The sequence below is a fragment of the Fundulus heteroclitus genome, unplaced genomic scaffold (genome assembly GCF_011125445.2).
Source record: "Fundulus heteroclitus isolate FHET01 unplaced genomic scaffold, MU-UCD_Fhet_4.1 scaffold_63, whole genome shotgun sequence".
Taxonomy (NCBI): domain Eukaryota; kingdom Metazoa; phylum Chordata; class Actinopteri; order Cyprinodontiformes; family Fundulidae; genus Fundulus; species Fundulus heteroclitus.
Window position 1 is genome coordinate 369,828 of NW_023397066.1, and position 24,943 is coordinate 394,770.

A 24,943-nucleotide genomic window follows, 5' to 3' on the forward strand; every position below is an offset into this window, starting at 1 on the left:
TGCATGCTGACAATAACAAACCATAGCATGGCGTAGCAAGTAAGCTAGCTGCTCAGTGTATATTTTTTATCAGACAGAGAAGGTCGACAAGCGGGAATAAAGAGTTGACAGAGGGGAGAAACATTGGAGAGAACTGAGAAAGTGTTGGAGCAGAAGAAGAAAACCAAGATAAAGCTGCTTGAAGCCATTGATTAAAGACCAAAGTATTAGCTCCCTCCGACGTGTACCAGATAAGTTAATGCTAGTCCTAGCTTGCTATGTTGTCCTAAATATACATGATAAGCCATGCATGCAAAGTGTTAAAGTGCTGGGATATCATATAATATACAGTATATGTATATACAATATATGTATATGCTGTCTGCCCACAGGCTGCTGAGGAACAGGACAGAGACGTGCTGGATGCTCTGAGGCTGAATGATATGAAGAGATTCAGCTCCAACTGCCGCATTAGTTGTGCCGTTACTCGTTTTGAAATTATTTAATGTTTATTAAATAGCCCTCGGTCTGTTAGGAATCTCAACCCATCTGCTCGTAGTAGGACAATAGTTTAATGGGCGTTAATGGGCGTGTTTTTGCACTTATAACCACTTCTACGCTCGATTGTTAACGCGGTTTCAGAGTACTACGGGTACCAGTCCCGGGGGCCTGTGAGGCGGCGGAGGAGCAGCTCATGCCGGTGGAGAGCGAAGCGAAAGCGGTGTAGCCAGCCGAAGAAGCGTGGCTGCTGCGGAGGCTTAGCAGCTAAGCTAAAGGCTAACCCATTCAGATCGCTGCTCCCATCCATCTTGCTTTCCAACGTCCGCTCACTGGATAACAAAATAGACCATTTACAACTCGAGCTCTCTGCAAAGAGGGAGTTTAGGGACCGCTGCGCTCTGATCCTGACCAAGACATGGCTCACATCATCAAACCCAGACAACGCCGTTAGCCTGGAGGGGCTAGCTACTTTCCGCGCCGACAGAAACAAAGAACTCAGCGGTAAGACCCGAGGAGGCAGACTCTGCGTTTACATCAATAACACCTGAGGCAGGGCGCCCCGGGGCCTCTGGCCCTCAGGGCCTATGGCCGGGACCACTTCAGCGCGGCCGGCTGCCGGCGGAGCCCACGGGCTCGTCCCCGCGGCTCCTGGGGGCTTCGGCATTGCGGTGGCTGGGGGATTTCCTCGGGGTCGTCTCTCCTCTTTCCCTGGGGGGGGGGGGGGGGGGGGGGGGGGGTGTTGCAGATTTCCTGTGTTGGCCCCTCTTGGGCGCCCTGCTTTGGGAGTCCGGGGTTATGAGTCCCCTGGGGCCTGCCTCTGTGCTCGGGGAAGGCAGGCCTTTGGTTCTCCACAGCCACTATCAAGCTATTTCCTTCTGGATAATTTTCACCTAAACTAGTGCACTCTCACAACAAAATCACAACAAAACTATTTACATGCATAAATCAAGCGGAGCACTATGGCGAATGCTGATTGCTCCACTTGTGAAAGCAAAATCTGTCGAGCTCTATTTGGCATTAAGACATCAATTCTTATTGCCACATCGGGGCAATAAGAATTGGGACAAAATAATAATAAATAATAATGAATGAAAATAATAATGAAAAGAATAAATAAAAAATAACAACTGTTTCATGGCTAAATTGGACCAGCCTGGTGGCCAATCTTCATTAATTGCACATTGAACCAATAAGAGCAGAGTGTGAAGGTCCAATTAGCAGGGTAAGAGCACAGTTTTGCTCAAAATATTGCAATGCACACAACATTATGGGTGACATACCAGAGTTTAAAAGAGGACAAATTGTTGGTGCACGTCTTGCTGGCGCTTCTGTGACCTAGACAGCAAGTCTCTGTGATGTATCAAGAGCCACGGTGTCCAGGGTAATGTCAGCATACCACCAAGAAGGACCAACCACATCCAACAGGATTAACTGTGGATGCAAGAGGAAGCTGTCTGAAAGGGATGTTCGGGTGCTAACCCGGATTGTATCCAAAAAACATAAAACCAGGCTCTCCAAATCACGGCAGAATTAAATGTGCACCTCAACTCTCCTGTTTCCACCAAAACTGTCCGTCGGGAGCTCCACAGGGTCAATATCCACGGCCGGGCTGCTATAGCCAAACCTTTGGTCACTCGTGCCAATGCCAAACGTCGGTTTCAATGGTGCAAGGAGCACAAATCTTGGGCTGTGGACAATGTGAAACATGTATTGTTCCCTGATGAGTCCACCTTTACTGTTTTTCTCACATCCGAGAGAGTTACGGTGTGGAGAAGCCCCAAAGAAGCGTACCACCCAGACTGTTGCATGCCCAGAGTGAAGCATGGGGGTGGATCAGTGATGGTTTGGGCTGCCATACCATGGCATTCCCTTGGCCCCATACTTGTGCTAGATGGGTGCGTCACTGCCAAGGACTACCGAACCATTCTGGAGGACCATGTGCATCCAATGGTTCAAACATTGTATCCTGAAGGAGGTGCCGTGCATCAGGATGACAATGCACCAATACACACAGCAAGACTGGTGAAAGATTGGTTTGATGAACATGAAAGTGAAGTTGAACATCTCCCATGGCCTGCACAGTCACCAGATCTAAATATTATTGAGCCACTTTGGGATGTTTTGGAGGAGCGAGTCAGGAAACATTTTCCTCCACCAGCATCACGTCGTGACCTGGCCACTATCCTGCAAGAAGAATGGCTTAAAATCCCTCTGACCACTCTGCAGGACTTGTATATGTCATTCCCAAGACGAATTGACGCTGTATTGGCCGCAAAAGAAGGCCCTACACCATACTAATAAATTATTGTTGTCTAAAACCAGGTGTTTCAGTTTCATTGTCCAACCCCTGTATATCGCACTATCTCTGAGTTGTAATCTGCACACAGAGGGGGCTTTCATCATTGCTGGGGACTTTAACCAGGCAAATATGAAAACTGTTCTCCCTCATTTCTACCAACATGTGGATTTTGCAACTCGGGGAGAGAACACTCTAGACCTGGTTTAGACAAACATAAAAGGTGCATTCAGAGCAGCCCCCCGCCCCCACCTGGGCTCTTCAGACCACCTTTCTGTGATGCTATTTCCTGGCATCACATAGTTTAATGACCAGGATTAATTGGACTAAATGTCTGACAAGCTGAACTGAAAAGAGGAAACCAGCTGCAACTCTGAGTTCAACCACCAGATGGCAGCACCGCACTGAGGAGAAAAGGAGCTCAGAGCCATGAGGAGGACGCGTGTCTGCAGAAAGTTGCGGAAGTTGAGGATGGATCTGCTGCAGGCCTGATGTTCTGGTGTAGAACAGACTCCGTTCTCATTGAAGGACAGAAATGCTGAAGAAAACTGTTTCATTGCAGCAGTTTTTCATGGTGTGGGTCCAGGCAGCCCAGGCTGCTCCAGAGACACAGAGGACAGGAGATAACTGCAGAGGGATCATTATCTGACCTTTTACTCAGAATACCTAAAAATGTTCTGATCTGCAGGATTTCTTTCTGCCCAGAAGCTAATTGTTGGTCCAGTTATTGGTTCTGGAAGTGGTCCAGCTGCAGCAATAGTTACAGTGTTTCTCTCTCTAGGTGAATAGATAATTACACTAACTGTTGCATCGGTTATTAAAAACTTGCTTTACCTGTTCATCTTGTTCAGGTGTGCAGGAGCACAGACCGCCCCTTCAGGACAGCTGCAGTACTGCACCTTGTGTCTGATCCAAATGTACCTGTAGTTGGTTCTGATCCGGGTCTGCAGAGTCTTCCTCCGCTTGATTTTACTCAGTTTCAGTGCAACCAGAACATTTTCAGAGAATGCATGAATCCTCCAGGCAGGAAAAGGTTCCTGAACTCAGCACAGGACAGAGAAGTCAGTGAAAGCCACTTTTAAATGTGGACCTGCTGCTCTGTGATTGGCTGGCTGCTGCAGCGAGCAGAAACAGTCGCTGTTGGGTTTAAATTCATGAGCCCTGGTTGGTGTGTTCCTGTCCAGGAGAGCCAATCAGCAGGCAGCTGAGGTGTGCTCTACCTGTCTACCTGCAGAAGGACCGCCTTGATGTTTTCAGCCTGCAGCTGTGAGATTATATCAAGTCAGAACTCATCAGAGTTTGTGTTCAGTCAGAAAACCAGAACTTCAGCTGAAAGAAACCTGAGAGACAAAAGGCAGGAGGGACTCTGCTGCAGAGGAAAATACAGCAGGAGCTGCAATTATGACCAGAGAAAAGAGAAAATAAACAGAGGGCTAATTATGGGATGTCCAGAAACAGAGCAAATCTATTCATTTTAATCTTATTTCTATAGCTCCAATCCACATCATATCATCTCAAGGCTCTTTCCAAAGTCAGACTCCATCAGATCCTCCAGGTTGGTGAGAAAGTTTCCTCTCTAAGGAAACCCAGCAGGTTGCATCAAGTCTCTCCAAGCAGCATTCACTCCTCCTGAAAGAGCGTAGAGCCACAGTGGACAGTCGTCTGCATTGTTGATGGCTTTGCAGCAATCCCTCATACTGAGCATGCATGAAGCGACAGTGGAGAGGAAAACTCCAATCTGAGTTAAAAAATAAAACAACTGGACTTCGATTCAGAAGATGTTTCACTTCCCATCAAGGAATTTAACTTTTTGTTTTTGATTTTTCACATCTCTAGTGGATTGCTTTCTAACACAGTAGGCTGACAGGAAGGGGGGTGAAACATGCAGCAAAGGACTGCAGGTCAGTGTCGAACCCAGTTCGACCACATCGAGGACTAAGGCCTCTGTACATGGGCCGCGCTACCTGGTGTGCCACCAGCACGCCCCAAGGAATCTTTCTTAATTCAAAAAATCTCTGGAGTTCCAAGCTTTATAGACCTGCAGGTCTCTTTACAGCTTAGATTCAACTGGACTGATCGCCCCTACAATGGTAAGTCGTTAGGCTCACTGTTAGCCTTGAGGAATGTTGTGGTCACATGTAAAGCAGCTCTGAATTAAACCAGGAGCCAGCTTCCTGTAAATAATCACCTTCTTTTTCAAGGGAGCTACATTGTCTAATGCAGAACGTAATGAGGAAGTCATACCATTAACAAAGACATCTATTTGTGAATGGGAAGAAACAACATTGCGTCCATCTGCAGGGTATTTCTGCAATACTGAAAATATTAAAAGGGGGACAGATTCTTTAAAGTTTGATGCAGCATTATCCGATAAAGATCTACTATAATGGAACCCTCTTTTGGGGGTGGAGAACTCAGTTAGATTAAATTCAAATGATCAGATAGGACAGGGTTGTGAGGAAATACTGTTAATTCTTCACAATCAATGCCATATGTCAGAACAAGGTCTAAAGTATGGAGCCAAGAGTGCGTCGGTTTATGCACATTTTGAGCAAAACCAATTGAATCTAGGATAGTTTTAAAGGCTACACTAAGGTTATCACATTCTGTGTCAACATGAATGTTAAAATCACCCACTATAATAACCCTGTCAGTAGGGTTGGGAATTGAAAAGATTTTCACGATTCCGATTCCCTTATCGATTCTGTGAAACGATTCGATTCCTTTTCGATTCTCTTTTCGATTCCAATTTGGGGAAAAAAGGAGAACAAACAGTTTGATGATGAGCATCAACTTTGTTTACTTAATTATCACACGACCTTACAAACTAACAAGGTCAAGATGTCCATAGCAAATGTACAACTGGAGTAACATTTATATTTGTTTAAATAAAAAAAGGAATATAAGAACAAACTTAAATACAGTAGATGAGTTGTTTAGAATACAAGAAAATGTAAGTTTGTTGTGACAGTTGTGTTAGGATATCAACGAGGTCAAGTGGAACGAGCTGTTTATCCCAGAACTGCATGGCACACTTAGATGGCACTGACCCAAAAGATTGGCACATATCTATCAGATACCACCCTGGAGGTGACGCAGCTTCCCTGCTGATGTCACAGTTTGGATGTGTACCGCCCTTGTATGGGTGTGTCCCGAGATCCCTTTATAATGTTTGTGTGATGAGCACTCGAGGCCTCCTGCCGATCAGGGGCCCATCAGCGCTGGTGTGACTGTAACTATTTCTCTGTCTTTACCTAGATAAAATATAACTAAAAGCATACTTGTCTGTTTTATGCGTCCTACATTCAAGGTAATAAGTAAGTGGGGGTCGCCTGACTGGGTAAAAGGAGCTGGGTCCACCGAGGGTGCTTCACCGTAGACACGGCACGGTGAAACAGTAACAAATTGGTGTTTCCACCCGGACCCAAAAGGCGGCGTACCACCTTCCGTTTTCCGGCCAGGACGTCATTCCGGAAGAAAAACACACAGCGTGCGGCCGCACAAAAGGTAAGGAGATTTCATTCATCTCCTAGTGTCTTTTTCTTCCTGGAGGGCCGACTTTTTGTATTCCTAAAGGCAGAGAAAGGTTTGAGGATAATTGTTTGCAAACGTGTCGATAAGAATTTGGGATTTGCGTGCGGTCACAGAGGTGAGAGTCCGGGAATCCTTGGCCAGGGTTCCGAAAATACTGTGCACCTTGAGAATTTAGGGTTTAAAAGGTCCCCTTGTTAGGCACAGAGGAAAATACGTGTTCCTCTGTGCGTAGCATAAAAGCGGCCATTCTGACAGACACGCCTGTACGCGTGGCTTCTTAAACATTGTGTAGCCTAGAAAATGTGGGTTTAGAGCTCCCTTATTTTCCGCGAGGACGAATATAAAAATCTTCGTTTTTGCGGTAATATAAAAGCAGCCTTTTTCGAAAAACGAGCGCGTATGAGACTGAGAACACGCGTGGCTTCTAAAACATCGTGTAGCCTAGAAATTGTGGGTTTAGAGCTCCCTTATTTTCCGCGAGGACGAATATAAAAATCTTCGTTTTTGCGGTAATATAAAAGCAGCCTTTTTCGAAAAACGAGCGCGTATGAGATTGAGACCGGAGGTACCTACAGAGTTAACTAAAGATTGGCCAGAGAGAGTGTGAGTGTGTATGTGTGTGTGTGTGTGTGTGTGAGACACGTTACTACATTGAGCCGTGGAAGTGAAGGGTATGGGTGCACCTGTTCAGGTGACATATGACTAGCTCTTCCTGAGTACACTGGCTCATTGAAACTGCCGTGTAAAAACACAATTATAAGGCATATAGGAACATAATAAGTTTTGGTGTCTGAGAGATAAAAAATAAGCTCTCATTGGACCGGGGTCAGGACGCTGTCCCAGCAGGTTGGCCAAGACGTGTGAGTGCTGGAATGGCTGAGAATCAGGCAGAAAATGAGCTCCAGGGGGGTTCTTTAGGAACACTGCTGGAGACAGGAAAAAGGAGCATAATGGCAAACTTCCCACACAAAGATGCTGAAAACCATTTAAAACAATTTGAGGAGTGGTGTGAAAAAAATGAGGAGAGACTGCTTGGATCCGCGGATATTGAGTGTGTCTGTGTGTGTGTGTGCAAATGGGTCTTTGTGTGTAAGTGAGGTTACAGATAAATGTATTTGTGTTTTGTTTTGTTTTGGGGGTTTTTGGCGCAGGGGGGTGCTCAAAGTGCAACCAGTTGGTCGGGGCAGTTGGATTAATAAGAAAAAGAAAAGCGAAAGTTTTTAATAAAATAAAAAATAAAAAGGAAACGGAAACGGAACTAAAAGGGCGTTGCACCGGGGAAGCGTTTACGTGGGGACCGACTGGGACTTCCGTTGTGGATAAAATTGTTTGTAACTATTAAATGCAACGTATAACTTTCAAAAAGGGGTAAGCGTCCAGGTGTCTGCGAGACACAGAGTTGTATCCTTGCGGGGCTGAAGAGTAAAACCGTGTTTGGACGAAACATTCGGGGGTCGTAGCCAGCGCAAGCTCTCCACTTTTAAACTAAGCGGGAACTTAACACGTTGAAAATACATCTTTCGGAAGTACCATTTCAGATGTATCAGAGTCCTCCATGGGGACAAATTCCCAGCAGAGATACACAGCAGTACAGAAATCATAGAAAGGGACCAACCAAAGGTTATGATGTGCCCTTGTGCTGGACGTGTGGTTACCCAGGGCATTTTGAAAGAAGCTGCCCTAACCGTCGTTAGGATCTGACCAGCCCTTCCTCCCTGTCAGAAGTAAAGGCCTGCGTGTGTTTGTTTGTCTGAATGTCGTCAGTTTCTATGTATCTGCATGTATGTGACTGTATGTAACTGTACGTATGTATGTGTCGTTTGTAACTAAACGTTCTTCTGTGTGAATTAATTAATTCGGTTAAAATTATTGTTCATGGTTTCAAGATGATCATTTGTTTTGGGAGAACTGCAGCTCCGTAATTCAAATGACATTTTAAGCATGGACTAGGTTAACAAAAAGGTAAAAGTAAAAGAGAGATTTAAATAACAAAGTTTTTTTTTAACATTAAATATCTGGCCAAATTAAATTGTTACACTGAGATATGCTAACGTGTCTTAAACAGAAAATATCCCAGGGCTGTAAGAAATACTTGGGACTGGGGATAAAATGCTTATTGCCTGAAAAAGGACAGGACACTCATTACCATCCAACTAAATCGTTTTTGTCCATGCTGAGGAATAAGAAGAGGACTTAAGAAGTTTGGGAGTACATGCCAGAGACCTATGGATTTGCCATGAAGGAGCAGTTGCCTGAGAACACTGAGCTGACCACTTATGCGCGAATAGATTCATGTCTGCCACGTGCTCAGACTGGCCTGACGTTTTTTACTTGCGTTATTGACGTACAGACACTTTTTATATCACAAAACTGATTTTTTCCTTTCTCTTCTCCACTGACTTCCATCACCATGTTTGATCTTATGTGTTATGATGTTTATACTGTGATGTTGCATTATGATGATCGCTATGGCTTTATGACTAAGAATGGAAACTCTCTGTTACAGACACACACACCAAGACCTGCAGTTCTTGCTAACTTTTTGCTTTGTTATATAGAGAACCAGGATCTGATGGCTATCACAGATCCATAAGTTACTCGGTAAGGCTAATTTCTAGATTCAATACAGGGTGTCTTCTCGCTCAGATTGGCCCAGAGTGGGATTCCCCTAGACTGGGCTCTATCGGGTTTTTTACCATTTCTTAGAGAGATGGGGTTTTCCTGCTTAAGGCTCAGCCTGCCCTCTGATGCCCCCTACTGGTACTCTTGGATTTGTGAGGTGTGAAGGTGATGGATGGTTGTCCATAGGAATGGAGAGTGGAGGACCGAGTAGGAGGTTTCTTGGGGTGGGGGTAGAGTAGACGAATTTGGCCTTGATTAAGGTACATCTTTAGCTTATCTGGTCTAAAGTAAACTTAAAATAATGTGCGCATAGGAACCTAAAACAGGCCTAGCTCAAATAGTTGAACCCTAAATTGTAGTTAAAATGCTTGGACTGTGGTGTTGAGTAAAAAATGATTCATGCTGATTGATGCTAAGATGTTTCCATTGTGGTTTGTCCGGCCCATTCCTTGGAACTGTTTTCGTTGTGATGTGTCTTTGGGGCACACCAACAGGGGGGGCTAACGGACAACTGGACTGTCTTTACAAAGTGCTTTTCAGTCACACCAGCAGAGATTGTGTGACCCCAGAGACTGAACCGCACTATCGACTGCCATGGAGATCACAGATGGATGGACTCTGGAAGCCGGAAGCTGACGTGCGTGGATTGCTTGGACTGGACGGAATGACCGACTGTTCTTGGAGAGGGACAAGACTGAGAGCTGTCGTTCCACTGGTTGATCATCTTTGGTGATGTGCCATAATGACACATCATCAGGGGGACTGTTAGGATATCAACGAGGTCAAGTGGAACGAGCTGTTTATCCCAGAACTGCATGGCACACTTAGATGGCACTGACCCAAAAGATTGGCACATATCTATCAGATACCACCCTGGAGGTGACACAGCTTCCCTGCTGATGTCACAGTTTGGATTTGTACCGCCCTTGTATGGGTGTGTCCCGAGATCCCTTTATAATGTTTGTGTGATGAGCACTCGAGGCCTCCTGCCGATCAGGGGCCCATCAGCGCTGGTGTGACTGTAACTATTTCTCTGTCTTTACCTAGATAAAATATAACTAAAAGCATACTTGTCTGTTTTATGCGTCCTACATTCAAGGTAATAAGTAAGTGGGGGTCGCCTGACTGGGTAAAAGGAGCTGGGTCCACCGAGGGTGCTTCACCGTAGACACAGCACGGTGAAACAGTAACAGTTGCTTATTATTCTCTCTTTAGATAACCTCTAACAGAGAAGGCATCCGTTTAATGAAAAAGCATTACTGTACAATTTTGGGAAATAAACTCGTCTCCCCCTGATTTAAATAAACGAGCGTCACCTTTCTCTCGCTCCCTGAACTGCGGAGCAACATCATATCATGTTTCGTTACATCCATTGCAATAGCTAGAATCATGGAAGAATTCCAGCTACCAGTAGTTCTAATTAAACATGCTACCAATGAAGGGCTGGATTAACGAGAAAGGTACACTCCCTTAATAACCCCAAAGAGAGGTAGGAAATTGGTTTATTTCCAGAAATGGCATATGATTTACTAGGAACCAGCCAGTGATGTAAAACTAGCTACTTACCACCAGAGTTGCTTTCCATGCTGGTCGTAACTTTAGCTTCTGTCCGGTAAGAATCAAAAACACGGCATTCGTTAAATTGTATGCCATATTGTGTGCGCAGGTGTTTCTGCCTGTTGGATCTATTTCCTCCCGCGGATGTATATGCCATTTTGCAATGATTGCAAAGCGCCTCGTTGCCATCTTTCTCTTCCTTAAAATGAAACTAAACTTTCGACCGCTTCCCCCAATGGGGCGGCATTTTTTTTGTTTTGCTTTAAGCCTGGTCACGTCATGCGCAAGTTACGCACACGTGCTTACTGAACGCCGTGTGCGTAACTTGCGTATAAAACGTGACGTAACTTGCGTAAAAAAAACCCGTTGTGCTAACATTGTGCTGCTAAGAGCCGCGGCACGACGGAATCGAAAAGAGAATCGTTTAGCCAGCTGCCAAACGGTGCCACGGAATTGGAAAACACGGAACCGGTTCTGAACAGGAACCGGTGTTCGATTCCCATCCCTACTTGTCAGTGTTTAACACCAAATCAGATAAGAAGTGTGACAGCTGATCCAAAAACTGAGAGTAAGGGCCTGGTGGACGATACAAAACAACAAACAGAAGAGGTTTTATTGCTTTGCAGTTTGGATGAGGGAAACTGAGGGTTAAATGTTCAAAAGAACTGTAATTATTAATTGGCCTGGGACTAATTAATAAATCAGACTGAAAGATGGTTGCCACTCCTCCTCCTCTTCCCACAGATCTGGGAATGTGGAAATTTGAATAATTGGAGGGAGTTGACTCATTTATACTAACGTAGTCCTCTTGTAGCCAGGTTTCTGTGAGACAAAACAAATCAATCTGATTATCAGAAATCAATTCGTTAACTAACAAAGTCTTTGGAGGGAGAGACCTTATATTTAATAGACCACATTTAATTCTTTTATTTTTTTGGTTCAAGGTGAGCCATATTGATTTTTATTATTATTTTATGATTTGTTCCTTTTAGATCAGTTTTTGATCTGTTAAGTTTTGGCCATGGGAAAGACACCGTCTCAATAGGGTAATGGGTGGGTAACAGTACAGAAGCTGCAGAGAGGTGTGTTAAACTACGGCTCTGCTTCCTGGTCTGGACCCTGGGTTGTCAGCATTTAGGAGGACTAATAAATCCGGCCAGATTCCTAGAAAGAAGAGCAGCACCATCCAAAGTGGACAGGAAATTAATTAAAAGGGGTTCAATGAAAAAGTTCCAACAAATGTAAACCTATACATCACATGAATTTTATTTAAATAATGAAGATAAAGAAAGAAAGTCTTCCATTTATTATGCACAGGTCCACCGATGGAAAACAGGAGGGAAACCCAGACATCCCTCCAACCAGAACCATCTCTCAGCTCCACCACCCAGTCCCGGGTCAGACTGGCGCTTAAACCAGAACTTTACATTCTTTTTTCTCTCTCTCACCTTAAATGGGACCAAACTTCTCCCCCTTCTGCTCAGTTTTACTAAGATTACTTTGCTTCTCTAAATAACAGAACAATGACAGCAAGATGTTTATTTAAACTGTCCTTAAAGTGAGAATTTTACATATTTTCCTTAATATTTGGCTTAATAACCTGCATACTGCATGACTTCAGCTCTAAGGCCTCCCACTATGTTTGGCTGGGGTTTCTGTCCAGTCCTCCCCACAGAACCGGTGCTACTGGGTCACACACCTTCTCAGCTCCGCCTCAAATTTTCTCCGGGACTGAGATTGGTTGGAAGGGTGAACCGAAACGCTGACTCAGCTGCATTAAGCCACTGTCTGACCACTCTGGGGACACGCTGAGGGACGTTGTCCCCTGTGGAGACCCGTTTGTCCCCAGGTTCTAACTTTGTGGCGGATGTGTGGACATGTTTCCTGATTTCCTGGGATTTCTCCATGATGTCACAGAGAAGCAGAGAGTCTGACGTCTTAAAGTAGCTCCACCTCCAGAAGCTCACAGAGCCAGGAGGTCACCAGCTGGACTCTCCCAGCCTTTTTAAAGGCAAAGTAATCTGAGTGTATGTAAACTTCTGATTTAGAAAATCTCATTATTCTGGAATCTTGCCATTGTTAATGATTTTGGTGATCCTAAGTTGCCAGAAGCAGGACGGTTGGTCAGGGTTAATGTCAGGCGGTTAGATGTCTGGTTTCAGAGTTCTGGATCTGCTCCAGAGTCTCCGCCCAGCGGGCCGAGCCCAGAAACCTGCTTCAGGGAGGAGCCTTGGTGGCGTCCTGATCAAAGGAACCGCCTGAGCGGACTCGTTTTGTCAGCTTTACTCTGAGCCTGGATGATGGAGAGGCCTCTGCAGGGAAGCTGGAACCCACCTGAGTCTCCTGGATCTGGTTCTGTAGGTCCGGACCGCAGTTGAGGGGAGAACACTCCTGAATCAGTCCCCCCCATGGACTGGGACCATGATGGACGGCCAGAACTTCAGGTTCCTCTTCTGTCTCCTCAGGCCTCTGCTGCTGGGTTCCAGGTTTCCAGGAAACAAACCTGGAGACATGAAAACATCTGAGATACGAAACCCAATCAGCTCCAGCTGCTCTTTAAAAATAATGAGCAGAATTTATCAACTGAACCCAAACTTTACAAGAGACCAGCACCAAGACGTAAATGTGGAACCTGTTAGCTTCCTGGCAGCGACGCCATGAGAGGAAGCAGAGCTGCAGCCTAACGAGGCGATGCAGACGACCCTCAGAACCAGGTCCAAACACAGCCAGGCCCAGGAGGAACAGAACCATGATGGATGTTCTACTCGATGCAGAAGAAGAGTCTGTTCTGAAGGTTCTACTGGAGGCTAAAGGAAGTTCTAGCAGGTGTCGGACCATGGACTTATATTCCTATTGTTTGATCTCACGTCCTCACCCTGATCCTGAGTTCTCTGTGGTTAAGCTCCTCTATATGTTGGATTTATTTGGTTGGTCTCTATGTTCTCATCACCAGAACCTCACCAGAACCATCCCAACATTGTCAGAACATCCTTAGACACAAAGACCTCACAGCAGATTTATAATGAGGAGTTTGTTACACGTTTACTCGGCTAAAGGTTTAAATCTGAGCTGGAGAATAAATTCACATTTTTCTATTTACGTCTTATTTACTTTATCTTTTCTCACTGAACCAATCAGGACAGAGTCTGGACACATTTCCAGTGGTCCTGGCTGGATGTAGAAGACATTTTCCTGAAGTCTAAAGGTAACAGAGAATTTATCTGGACATTATCGTCCCGTCACGCCGCCTCCGTCTCCTCCTGTGTCCTCCTGTGTCCTCGTCTCCTCCTGTCTCCTCCTGTCTCCTCCTGTCTCCTCGTGTCCTCGAGTCCTCGTGTGTCCTCGTGTCCTCGTGTCCTCCTGCTCAGGCTCAGTCCGGCCTGCTGCAGCGTCTCCTGGTTTTAACGCAGTTTGTTCTCCTGGATCTGGAGAAGAGCAGCAGGAACTCAACCTCAGAAGAACTAAAACGAAGCGATGGGACAAAGTGGCAGAGAAAGAGAACACCAGCCTGCAGCAGCAGAGATCTGAGACTCCAGGAGCGGATCTTCCTGCTCCTGAGCCGCTTTGCTGCAGAGTTTTAGCTTCCAGGGGGGATTGGTGTCTAAATGAGAGCCGGGTCGCTTATTTTCTAGTTGCTGGTGAAGCAGCAACAGCAGCGGAGATAATTAGAACCTGAATTTGCTCTGTAACCAGGATCACTAGCAGGAAGCAGCTGGAGGGATCCTGTTAGAGATGAGGGAGGGGCCGGGATGCTCCTAACCTGCTGACCTGCAGCAGCTCCGGCACCAGAACCCCCCTGCAGACCAGAACCCCCCTGCAGACCAGAACCCCCCGGCACCAGAACCCCCCTGCAGACCAGAACCCCCTGCAGACCAGAACCCCCCTCCTCCATTAATGGAGCGCTCCTCCGGCTCTGCTGCTGCTGAGGGTAGGAGCTGCAGCAGAAACGCCTTTAACACGCCCAGCAGTCCAGGCGGAACCAGTCGGACCTCTGCTGCTGGTGGAACTGGTTCTGTAACGCGATCAGAGTCCGTTCTGCGATGCCTGAACATATCTGACCCTGACCAGAGGAACGGCTGTCCAGATGGGGGCGCCACAACAACCAGAGTTCAGATAATGTTAAACTGATGAAACTCCAACACAGAAATAAATGAGCTGATGGATAAATAAATGTCAAAAATAAGAAAGTCATTAAAAAAAATAAATTAATTAAAACCAACTTTTTATCTACCAATGAAATATTTTTAAAATGTTTAAAACAGATATTTAAACAAGAATAAACTGAACTCAACTACAAAAGGTTAAAAACTGATATAAAAATTCAATTCATAAAATAAGTTTGAAATGCTTATCATTTAAAAAATAAAACTTGTTTTGATGGAGAACTTTCATTAAAATAAATCCAGAAAAAATCCAGTTCAGAAACAAATAAGCTAATGGATAAATACGTGTCAATAAATTAAACATTATCAGGTTTAGTCATTAAAAAAGACCTAAAATAATTTAAAACCGTTTTGTATATACCGATGAAAATTTCTTTTACACTGTTTAATTTCACTTGGTTCAGTTTATTTAGAGCTTCATTTCATGCAGTAATATATAGAAAACTAATGTTTAACAACAAGCTGAACTAAACTACAATAAAAGATAAAAAGGTTAAAAACTGATTCAAAATAAAAATTGTATTCATGAAATAAAAGCTTGAAACGCTCCCTGTTTAAAAAGATTCAACTTATTTAGATGCAGAACTTAAAGAATTTATTTTAAACAAATCCAGAAAAAAATAAAAATACTTTTATAAACCAAATAATAAATGCAACATCATCACAAAAAAGTACAAAAGAGTTGCGATCATGTTGAATAATAACTTTATGTAATTTAAGTGAATAAATTAGATAAAGGAGCTGCATGGTGTTTTTGCCTTACAGCCTGAAGGTCCTGGGTTCAATTCCAAGCCTGGAGTCCTTCTGTATGTTCTCCCTGAGCCTGTGTGGGTTCTCTCTGGGTTCTCCGGCTTCCTCCCACTGTCCAGAACCAACCAGAAGCCTGTTTTGGGTCTGAAAGGAAAGTAAGTTAAGGAAGAGGCGTTCCTTTCTTCATTCAAAGATCTGAAAGTTAAAGGTTCCCCTCGGTGAGACCCGTCTAGTGGAAAGGACCCGGGGCGGTTTATTAAACACATGAAATAGGAAATAAAGGAAGATGCCGCCTGTAAATGAGGCGGGGAGGGAGTTCACCGCTGTCTGTTCTCTGACATTCCTCTCTGAGGCCTGCAGGTAGCAGCCGACATGACCCGACACACATCAGAACCGCCCTCAGGCTCCGTCATGCTCCTGCTGAAGCTGTCAGGAACCAGCTGCCTGAATCATGCACACCTGGATCCTCCCTGCAGCCCCAGGTTCAGGCTGCCCGCCTGTTCCAGACCCAGACGGCCCGGTCTGCTGGTTCTAAGTCAGGCTGCAGGTGGTAGAGGCCCCCGTTATCAAACCGGGCCGTGTTCATGACGGACCGCTGGAAACACACCTGAGGTTCTGTTCCTGCAGGTCCATCACCTGCTGTGGGTTCTGCACAGACGGCAGGTTCCGGCTCAGCCAGCAGCCGCAAACGGGCCTCAGTATCAGCTCACATCTGATGTTTCCAAACGGACCTTTAAACGCGTCTGGTTCCGTGAAATGGAACATCAACACTGTTGGGTTCTGACGTTCTCCTGACAGAACCATCAACCTAATGAATAAATGCAGGGCTCCAGCTTCTGTTGGGCTTTTCTCGTTTCACTTCTGCACCAAACTCCAACATGAACTCTGCCTCCAGAACCAGAACCGAGTTTAGGCCTACCTGGGAGGGAAACTCTGTGAAGCAAATCATAAAAATCTAATAAAAATCAATACGGCTCACCTAGAATCAAAAAAACAATTAAATGTGGTCTATTAAATATAAGGTCTCTCCCTCCGAGGACTTTGTTAGTTAATGAATTGATTTCTGATAATCAGATTGATTTCTTTTGTCTCACAGAAACCTGGCTACAAGAGGACTACGTTAGTATAAATGAGTCAACTCCCTCCAGTTATTCAAATTTCCACATTCCCAGATCTGTGGGAAGAGGAGGAGGAGTGGCAACCATCTTTCAGTCTGATTTATTAATTAGTCCCAGGCCAACTAATAATTACAGTTCTTTTGAACATTTAACCCTCAGTTTCCCTCATCCAAACTGCAAAGCAATAAAACCTCTTCTGTTTGTTGTTTTGTATCGTCCACCAGGCCCTTACTCTCAGTTTTTGGATGAGTTGTCAGATTTCTTATCTGATTTGGTGTTAAACACTGATAAGGTTATTATAGTGGGTGATTTTAATATCCATGTTGACACTGAATGTAATAACCTTAGTGTAGCCTTTAAAACTATCCTAGATTCAATTGGTTTTGCTCAAAATGTGCATAAACCGACGCACTCTTGGCCTCATACTTTAGACCTTGAATTAACAGTATTTCCTCACAACCCAGTCCTAAATTTCTAATAACCTTCGAGTTGGACCAATTTTTTTTTAGCTTAAAGTTCAAAACCAGGAGCAAATTTACCAGTAAGAATGCCTATTTTAGATAAATTAAAATACCTATTGCCGTTTCCAGATTATCCAGGACTAAATAAAACCTCCTGCTCACCTTCAGAGATCTTCTGCCGCCGACAGGAAGAGGAAATGAAATCAGACAGAGACGTAAAGTACAACTCACAAAATAAAAGTCCGGTTTATTGTCAAACAACAAACTTCGCACATACATCAAAACAGGCCGTCGTAAAACAAAAAAAAAAAAAAAAAAAAAAAAAGAAAATGTCGCTGACAGAGAAAAAGAAACGAAAAGAAAAAGAAAAGAGGCTCTTTTCTTTGGCCTTGCCCTCCCATACAAACAAACTAGTTATGGTACAGCTAAAGTACATACATTAAATTTACTGGAATGCTCTGAGTTCAACGGCTTTAAGAGGTTGCATTTCACGTCTTTATTTAGGTTTTTACAGGTTTTCTAGTATCTGAGATATTGTAACATGGTCAACCAAGTAAAATCTTTTTGTTACAGAAGAAGCACCGATTTGGTCTGACGAGATCGCTGCCGAGAGAGACGCTGACCCCCCTTCTAACAATATGTACAAAAATATAAAATGTAAATAAAAATACAAACAAATTCTCCGTTTCGAGTTGTTGTTGCTGAAGAGAAGCCGGATTTCTGCGTCGGGCGAGGCGGCGGGGTCCTCTAGAAAATTTCTTTTGCAGCTTCGAGGGGAGGTGTGGCCGTGTGGATGCTTGTTGAACTCTACTTGCTAATGACCATGTTGGATTTTTTTATTATTATTTTTTTTCTTTAGATCAGTCCTCCCGCCCCTCCACCTGTGACGTGTGAAAGCGGTCAGAGGTGAAGAATCAGGAAGTGGTTCAGCAGGATGGCGCGCGGCGAAGACGCATCAATCGTCGTCGTCGGTTTTCTGCTTCTTGGTTTCCACGTCGTCCTGAAAGAGGAGACAGCGTTAGCCGCTCGGTGGCCGGAACCCGCGGGGGGCGACGGGGGGCCGGGGCCCGGCCTTCTCACCTCGTCGTCCTCGTCGTCGTCCTCAGCTGCCCGTTTTGTGCCGCCCTCGATCTCGTCTTCGTCCTCCTCCTCATCCTCCTCATCACCTGCAGGAGAGCGGCGAGACGGGTCAAGAGTGTGAACGTGTCGGAGACGCCGGCAGCAGCCCGCTCCTCCACCAACCAACCTTCTCCGTCGTCTTCTTCCTCCTCCTCTTCCTCCTCGTCCACCTCCTCCTCGTCTACCTCGGGCTCGCCGTTCTCCTCGTTCTCCTGGAGAACATCCAACAGTGAGTTTTCTCTCACAGAGAGACCAGCCCCCAGGTGTCGCCGGGCGTCCTACCTTTCCGTTGGTGGCAGCATCCTTGCCGTTCTCCTTCTCCTCGGCCAGCTTCTTCTCCTTCAGGTCCTGCGGAGGAGGAAGGAGCAGCTTTTAGAAAGGAGCCCAGCTGCTACCTGCCCTTCTACCCACTGGCCTACTTACAGCTGCACATTGTTCAGCCTCCCTATTTAAACAGCAGATCGCTCTCTGCAGATCCTCCCCCTGCCTCCTCCCCCTCCATCCTCTCTAATGTGTTGTAATCTGATACTTTGATGTGGGCCCCCAGGGGAACTCTGGGTATTGTAGTCCTCGGCGAGGCTGCCATAGCTGCCATGTCACCAGACACGCCCGGGAGAAGCACTGCAATACCCAGGATGCATTGCTGGGTTTAAAATAACACGGGAGGGCGCAGGAGCAGGAGGGAGCAGGAGGAGGAGGAAGGGGGGGGGGGGAGCTGATGATGATGCAGGGGGGCGGGAGGGAGGCACGCTGCTACCGCTGCCGCTTGTTGTAACGGAGGCAGCAAAGGACAATAGAAGACGACACATGGCAGGCGTAAAAAACGCAAAGGCTGCGGGTCCGAACGGAACCGAAACGCGCCGTTAAACCACGTCCACAGACCCACTTTCACCGGAAACACGCTCCCCACCGCGACACGCGCGTTCACGTACGCAGCACATATAGTTGTTGATTAATTGCTTTAATATAATCTCATTGGTCGGAAGCCATTAAGCTGTTTAGCGGCACCGGAGGCTGCGCGCCTCCGCGCGCTGCGCCCGTGCGTAAAAATGCCCCAAAACTAAAAATGGAGCGAGCGGCCACCGCGGACCTCCGCGCTGGATATCGGGCCCCAACTTTTCCCTCTCAGCCTCCCCGCATGTTCATTCATCACAAGCCCGGAGCCGCGCTGCTCCTACCCCCGCTCCCCGCTCCCCCTCCGCCGCCGCCGCAGCGGAAACGGGGCAACACGAACCGAACCGATTAAAGTTTCTCCACAAATTTCACCCAAAGTCCAACCGTGGCCGCAACGACCGTCTGAAAAGGCGCAGCGACGGAGCGGCGGCGCGAACAGCCCCGGTCCACCGCGGACCACAAAGAGGGGAAAACCAGCTCCGTCACATCACACCTCCGGCTCGGACGCGCACACGCACGGAACCGCACACAATGGAGGACATCAGAGACCCAGCCGGAAAAAAAAAAGTTTCCCCCCGGAGAAAGCGTCGAAAGATGCTGCGAAAGCCCCGAAGAAGAAGCGGAAGACGTCGGAGCGCGGCGCCCAGGCGGACGCGCCAGCGACCTCAACCCGAGTCCGTAAACAAACCGGGTCGGACGGCGCGGTCAGCAGGTGCCTGTCGGGTCAGAGACGCGCAGCCGCCGCTGGATCGACCAGAACCACCGAGCTGGAGGAGGTGAAAGTTGACAGCGTGAATTCCGCACCTCCTGCGCTCCGTCCTCCATTCAAACGCACCAACTTCCCACTACATCCCCAACCGGAGGACCCCCGAAGCCCCGCGACGCCACCGATCCACGCATCCGAGCACAAAGTGCGCCCCGAAAAGTCCAAAGTCGGTCCGGCGCGAATAATTTACACTTTCAGCACCTGGCGGGATGCGAAGGAGGAGGAAAATGTGCGAATTGGCGCCTGAATCAGCGACAAGAGGCGCCGTTCATTAAGGGGGGGGGGGGGGGGGGGGGGGGGGGGTAAGTGCGTGTTGGAGAGCGCGCCGTGCGCCAGAGCGCCGGTTCGGGCTGGATGGCAGAACCGAGCCGCTTGTATAAACAAAGAACCCGCGCAGACTCTTCCTCTCCGGACAATGAGCCGCGGCGCTGGAGGCGCAGGTCTCCGTGACGCGGGGCTCCGACTCCTGCTTTATTCTAGGGGGGGGGGGGGGCATTTATTTCCCGTCAGCGTGTGGAGGGAACCCCGGAACACCGACTGGACCCGGTCCGGACCCACGGTCACCCCCGAGTCATCGGGGTGCGAATGGGCGCGAAGCCACGACCGAACGGGTTTTGTTTGAAAAAAAAAAATCTAGGTTAGAGCCTGCAGACGCGTAAAGGCTGGGGGGGGGGGGGTGCTCAGCGGGGACGCAGGACGGTGCGCGGCGGCTTACCTTGGCGGAGATGTCCGAGCCAGAGTCCACCTGCGTGTCGGCCATTGTTTCAGGTGCGAAAATAAAGGACGGCTGAAATGAAAGCTGAAGAAAGTAAATCCCCTCTGCGCGGCTCGTGGATCTACTGGATTATATTGTGCCAGTGGCCGACGGTGCTCCCGGCCGAGGCTTTAATATAGCCTCATGGGCGGGGCCAAGCGGAGGTCGCTGCTCGCTGATTGGCCGCGGCGCGCACAGAGGTGTTCGCTCCGCGCGTCGGAGTGGAACAATGGACGCGCTCAGGCCACGCCCCCTCCTGTTCTGCCCGACGCAACCGTCGTTCATTCTGCTAAAAAAATAAAAATAAAACAATAATCCGAACCGATTAGAGGCGGCGCGGCGAACCGGACCGCGAGCCGCGGGGCTCGGAAACCGAGTCCGACCCGAGCTGCGCAGCGAATATGTGGAATAAAGGAGCGCGCGGCTCGACGTGGTGTCAGGGTGATTGATTGATGGGCGGCTGGCGGAATCAGGAGGCGAACCTGGGCCGGTTCTCCCGCCCCCCGCGCCGTGGAGGGGGGGGGGGGGTTGTTGCGGGCGAACAGACGGGAGAAAAGTGTCATAAAAGCGGGCGGCCTGCCGGATTAAAGCGGTGTGCGGTGCTGCTTGGTGCTTGGGGCGCAGAAACGGACTTTAATGGAGGCGAGCAGCGGCCCGGGTTCGGGCGGCTCGCCCCTCCCCCTCCACGGCGTCCATTTTTGAAACTCCCTCTCAGCTCAGAATGTGCGCACTTCACTCTCCGCACTTCTTTTTTTTTTTTCAGCCACACGACACAGAAAAGCCCGGGCGGGAAGGTGGACCCACGCACCAACACACTGAGCCCGTCGAATAAACCCACTTTGACCGTGTAGTTCAGTGTGAACGGGCCGCTGGCCTCATTTCCGCCATTGTTGGAGCCCACAGAGAAAAGCCCCGCCGTGGAGGAGGAGGGACCACAGACAAAAAAAAACAGTGCGACACAACAAAAACATGCGCTGACTAGAGTGCGGGAAACGTCGAATCCTACTAAAAGTGATGTGCTGGTGACGTGCGCTCCCGTGGACAGCTGCTCTCTTACCCACGGCTGAGCTCATGTCTTACAGGCCGAGTGGGAGCGGGACAAAGCGGCGCAGTGGGGGAAAAGCGGCCGCCATTGCTCCTTGTTGCTGTGGGGGATGGGAGCGGAGCGGCGCGTGCCCACATTCACATTCTGCTGCGATGACGCACCCCGACGCCCAGCGCCGCTCTGATTGGCTGCTGCGCTGAGACAAACAAGGCTCCGGCCGCTGATTGGCTGCGGCGGCCGTCCGTCAGTTTGAACCCGGCTGGAGGCAAGCGGCGGCGGCGGAGCGCGGATCCGGACTCGGCGTGCAGTTCCTCCTCGGTCTGTGGCCATGTTATCTCCAGATTACTGGCCAGTAAAGGCGCCTCTTTTTACTCCGGCTCGCCTCACAAGCTCCGGGAGGAGAACAGATTCTGTTTAGTAGTCGGGAAAAGCCGAACCCGCCCGCTCCGAGCTGCTGTTGGTGTCATAAAATATTAATGTGGCTTTCAGAGGGAACAGATGGAGAAAGTGATCCTTCAGCAGAACCAAAGCTGCTCCCCGTGTTTTACTGAGGAAACCAACCGTTTCAATTAAACAGCTTCGGTTCACCTTGAGTTCTGCTACTGTTCATCAAAACTGACTGGAACTACGGCAGAAAAAAGAGATTTATTTAAAAAAAAAAATCCCCCAGAAGTCTTTGCAGCCCCAAAGCCCAGTTATGAAGGGACCGAGCTGGCTGGTTTTTATGCCCCCTGATTGGTCGGTTTTGGTGCACAGGAAAGATAGACCTGTGTGGGAAGTGATGAAGAACTTTCCTCACACCAGACAAACAGAAATCTCATATTTCCGTCACGGTTTTTACTTTCACTGTTTCACTCTGTGAGCTTCAAATGGCGTCACCATCCACTGTGACACTTTACGGCCGCTTATTTCCATTTCTGTAGCTGAATCTCTTTAAATCATCCAACACTTGTGCTTTATTTATGTTTTGGATGAATAAAACCAACACAAGTCATATGACTTTAATTGGAGTTTTTCATATATATATAAATAATTAATCACTTTGTGCAACCAAACCAGTGAATGTGAAATGATTCTGCTCTTCTCACCCGTGCATCATGGCTTAGTGTTTATTTTTCAGGCTTTGGGTCCTCACACAAGAGGCCAGGCTTTACACCAGTCTTTAACAGCCCTGTAAACAGAGTTCCCACCTCATTACTAAATGCAAATATAATATTTTCCTACATCAGTCACACACCGGTCTGTGTGGTTATGGTTCCTAAAACAGGCCTGTTAGCAGAAAGTTAAAGCTGTGTGCTCTGAAACAAACAAAAAGAACAGAAATCATGTCAGCTGTTAAAAAACATGTTTTAAATAAGCTGCATCAGCCATGCACTGCTGTTTAAAACAGTATACATACTAATGTACTGCTGGAACCTTTCATGTTCTACTGAAAGGTGGAAGTGTTCAGTCTTGTTAACTGCATTTGCATTAGCTTCAGTCACTGATCGGCTGCAGCTCTAATCAGGGGCGACAGCACCACGGGGCCTTACGCTCAATCTAACGGGGTTCTCTACTCAGAGAGGGCACAGCAGAAGCACCTATTCACTGACCACAACGTTTCACCACGAACCGACACCAGCTCATTACTCACAGAAAGAGATGTAGAGCAGATTACTGGGTTAATGTGTGCTTCTGTGCTTTCTGTGTCTCTGCTCTGTCTTCTCTAACATAGAAAGTACTCCTGGGTCAATGTGAGCTTCTGTGCTTTCTGTGTCTCTGCTCTGTCTTCTCTAAGCCCCAGTGGGTGGAGGCAGATGAGCGTTCACACTGAGCCTGGTTCTGGTTCTGCTGGAGGTTCTCCTCCCTGTTAAAGGGGAGTTTTCCTCTCCACTGTCGCTTCATGCATGCTCAGTATGAGGGATTGCTGCAAAGCCATCAACAATGCAGACGACTGTCCACTGTGGCTCTACGCTCTTTCAGGAGGAGTGAATGCTGCTTGGAGAGACTTGATGCAACCTGCTGGGTTTCCTTAGAGAGGAAACCTTCTCACCAACCTGGAGGATCTGATGGAGTCTGACTTTAGAAAGAACCTTTAGATGATATGATTCATGAACTGCCACTATATAAATCAAATTGAAATGAATTGAATAGATGATGGCTAACATGTTAGCAGAAACTCACGGTCCCACCACACTCCACTGAGTGAGAAGACATCCCTGCATGTTGTTAAACGGTCTGGGAGGTAATGATCGCCACTAGAGATATCTCCTGTTCTATAGGTGCTGTCCAGCTCAGAGCAGTGCGTGACCAATAATGTTTTGAAATAGTTTTCTTTTTGCCGAAACATGGCATGCAGTGTTTCACTGGGTTTAATGTTTTCTGTTCTGCAGCATAAAGCTCAATAAATGGCCTAAAAATGGACATAGAACCAGAAGGTGGGGCTCATGTACTGGTACATGTGTGATGATCCAGAGCCAGAGGCAGGTTTGACACCAGGGAGCACTAAGGCTGACTACTGAAGGGCTTCCTGGACAATCCTAACATTTTGGAAGTATTATTGTCTGGTTTTACGGCATTAAACAGCACAGAATAAGTGTTCTTAATTACATTGTTTAGGAAATGACTGTGGAAACTACTGCTAGTACTCCTAGTTCTCACCGCTGCCTTGGTAGACCATGGTATCCTGATTTTACGGCTGGAGCAATGGGTGGAATCAGAGGGTCGGCTCTCCAGTTGATGGTCCTGCCTCTGTGATAGAAGGTTTTATGTGAGTTTTGGTGACTCTACCTCATCCTTTACTGACATACCACAAGGCAATATTCTTGACCCACTTCTTTTTTCATGTGCGTTTTGCCACTGGGAACTATTTTATGGAAATAGAGCATATTATTACATTTATATCAGGATTTAAGAATTGTTATTATCATTATATGTTACCATAATGACATTTTGGTGAGACACTGGCTCAAAATGTACATAGATTGCACATAAGACACAGACACAACAGGAAATAATGTTTTCACTTTTCTAATGCACCAACAACACGTTCTGAAAAGCTTAAAGCGTGAAAATAGTCCTTAGTACTCGATAAGATTCATGTTATGAGTCATAAAGACAGATAGCAGTCCCTTTGCAGACGACAGTTTACTGGGCAGGAGTCTATCAGACAATCCTCCCTGTGAAGTTAAAAAGTGTGTAGTTAACTGATGCTGGAGCCTCAGATACAAAAGCCTGGTAGCAGCAGCTTCCACCATGATGTCAAATACTGTGCGATTTAAACGCATGTCCAAACAAAAGCTAAAGTCAGCGGGTGAGAGACGGTGTAAATATTCTCATCGGATCAAGAAGCTGTGGAACCAGCAGCATGTTTGTAGGCATGTAACAGACCATGACTGGACTGCT

General features: G+C 47.1%; 1 protein-coding gene across 1 annotated transcript; it reads right to left on the minus strand.

Annotated features, from left to right (window-relative positions):
- Positions 1 to 17,202: 17,202 nt before the first annotated feature.
- On the minus strand, positions 17,203 to 20,635 carry ptmab (prothymosin alpha b). The gene is made up of 5 exons (XM_012857519.3): positions 20,476 to 20,635; positions 18,383 to 18,448; positions 18,228 to 18,312; positions 18,062 to 18,147; positions 17,203 to 17,981 (listed from the first exon to the last, which is right to left on the minus strand). The coding sequence occupies exons 1-5, from the start codon at positions 20,518 to 20,520 to the stop codon at positions 17,937 to 17,939; spliced, it is 327 nt and encodes a 108-aa protein (XP_012712973.2). The 5' UTR covers positions 20,521 to 20,635; the 3' UTR covers positions 17,203 to 17,936.
- Between the last annotated feature and the right edge of the window lie 4,308 nt (positions 20,636 to 24,943).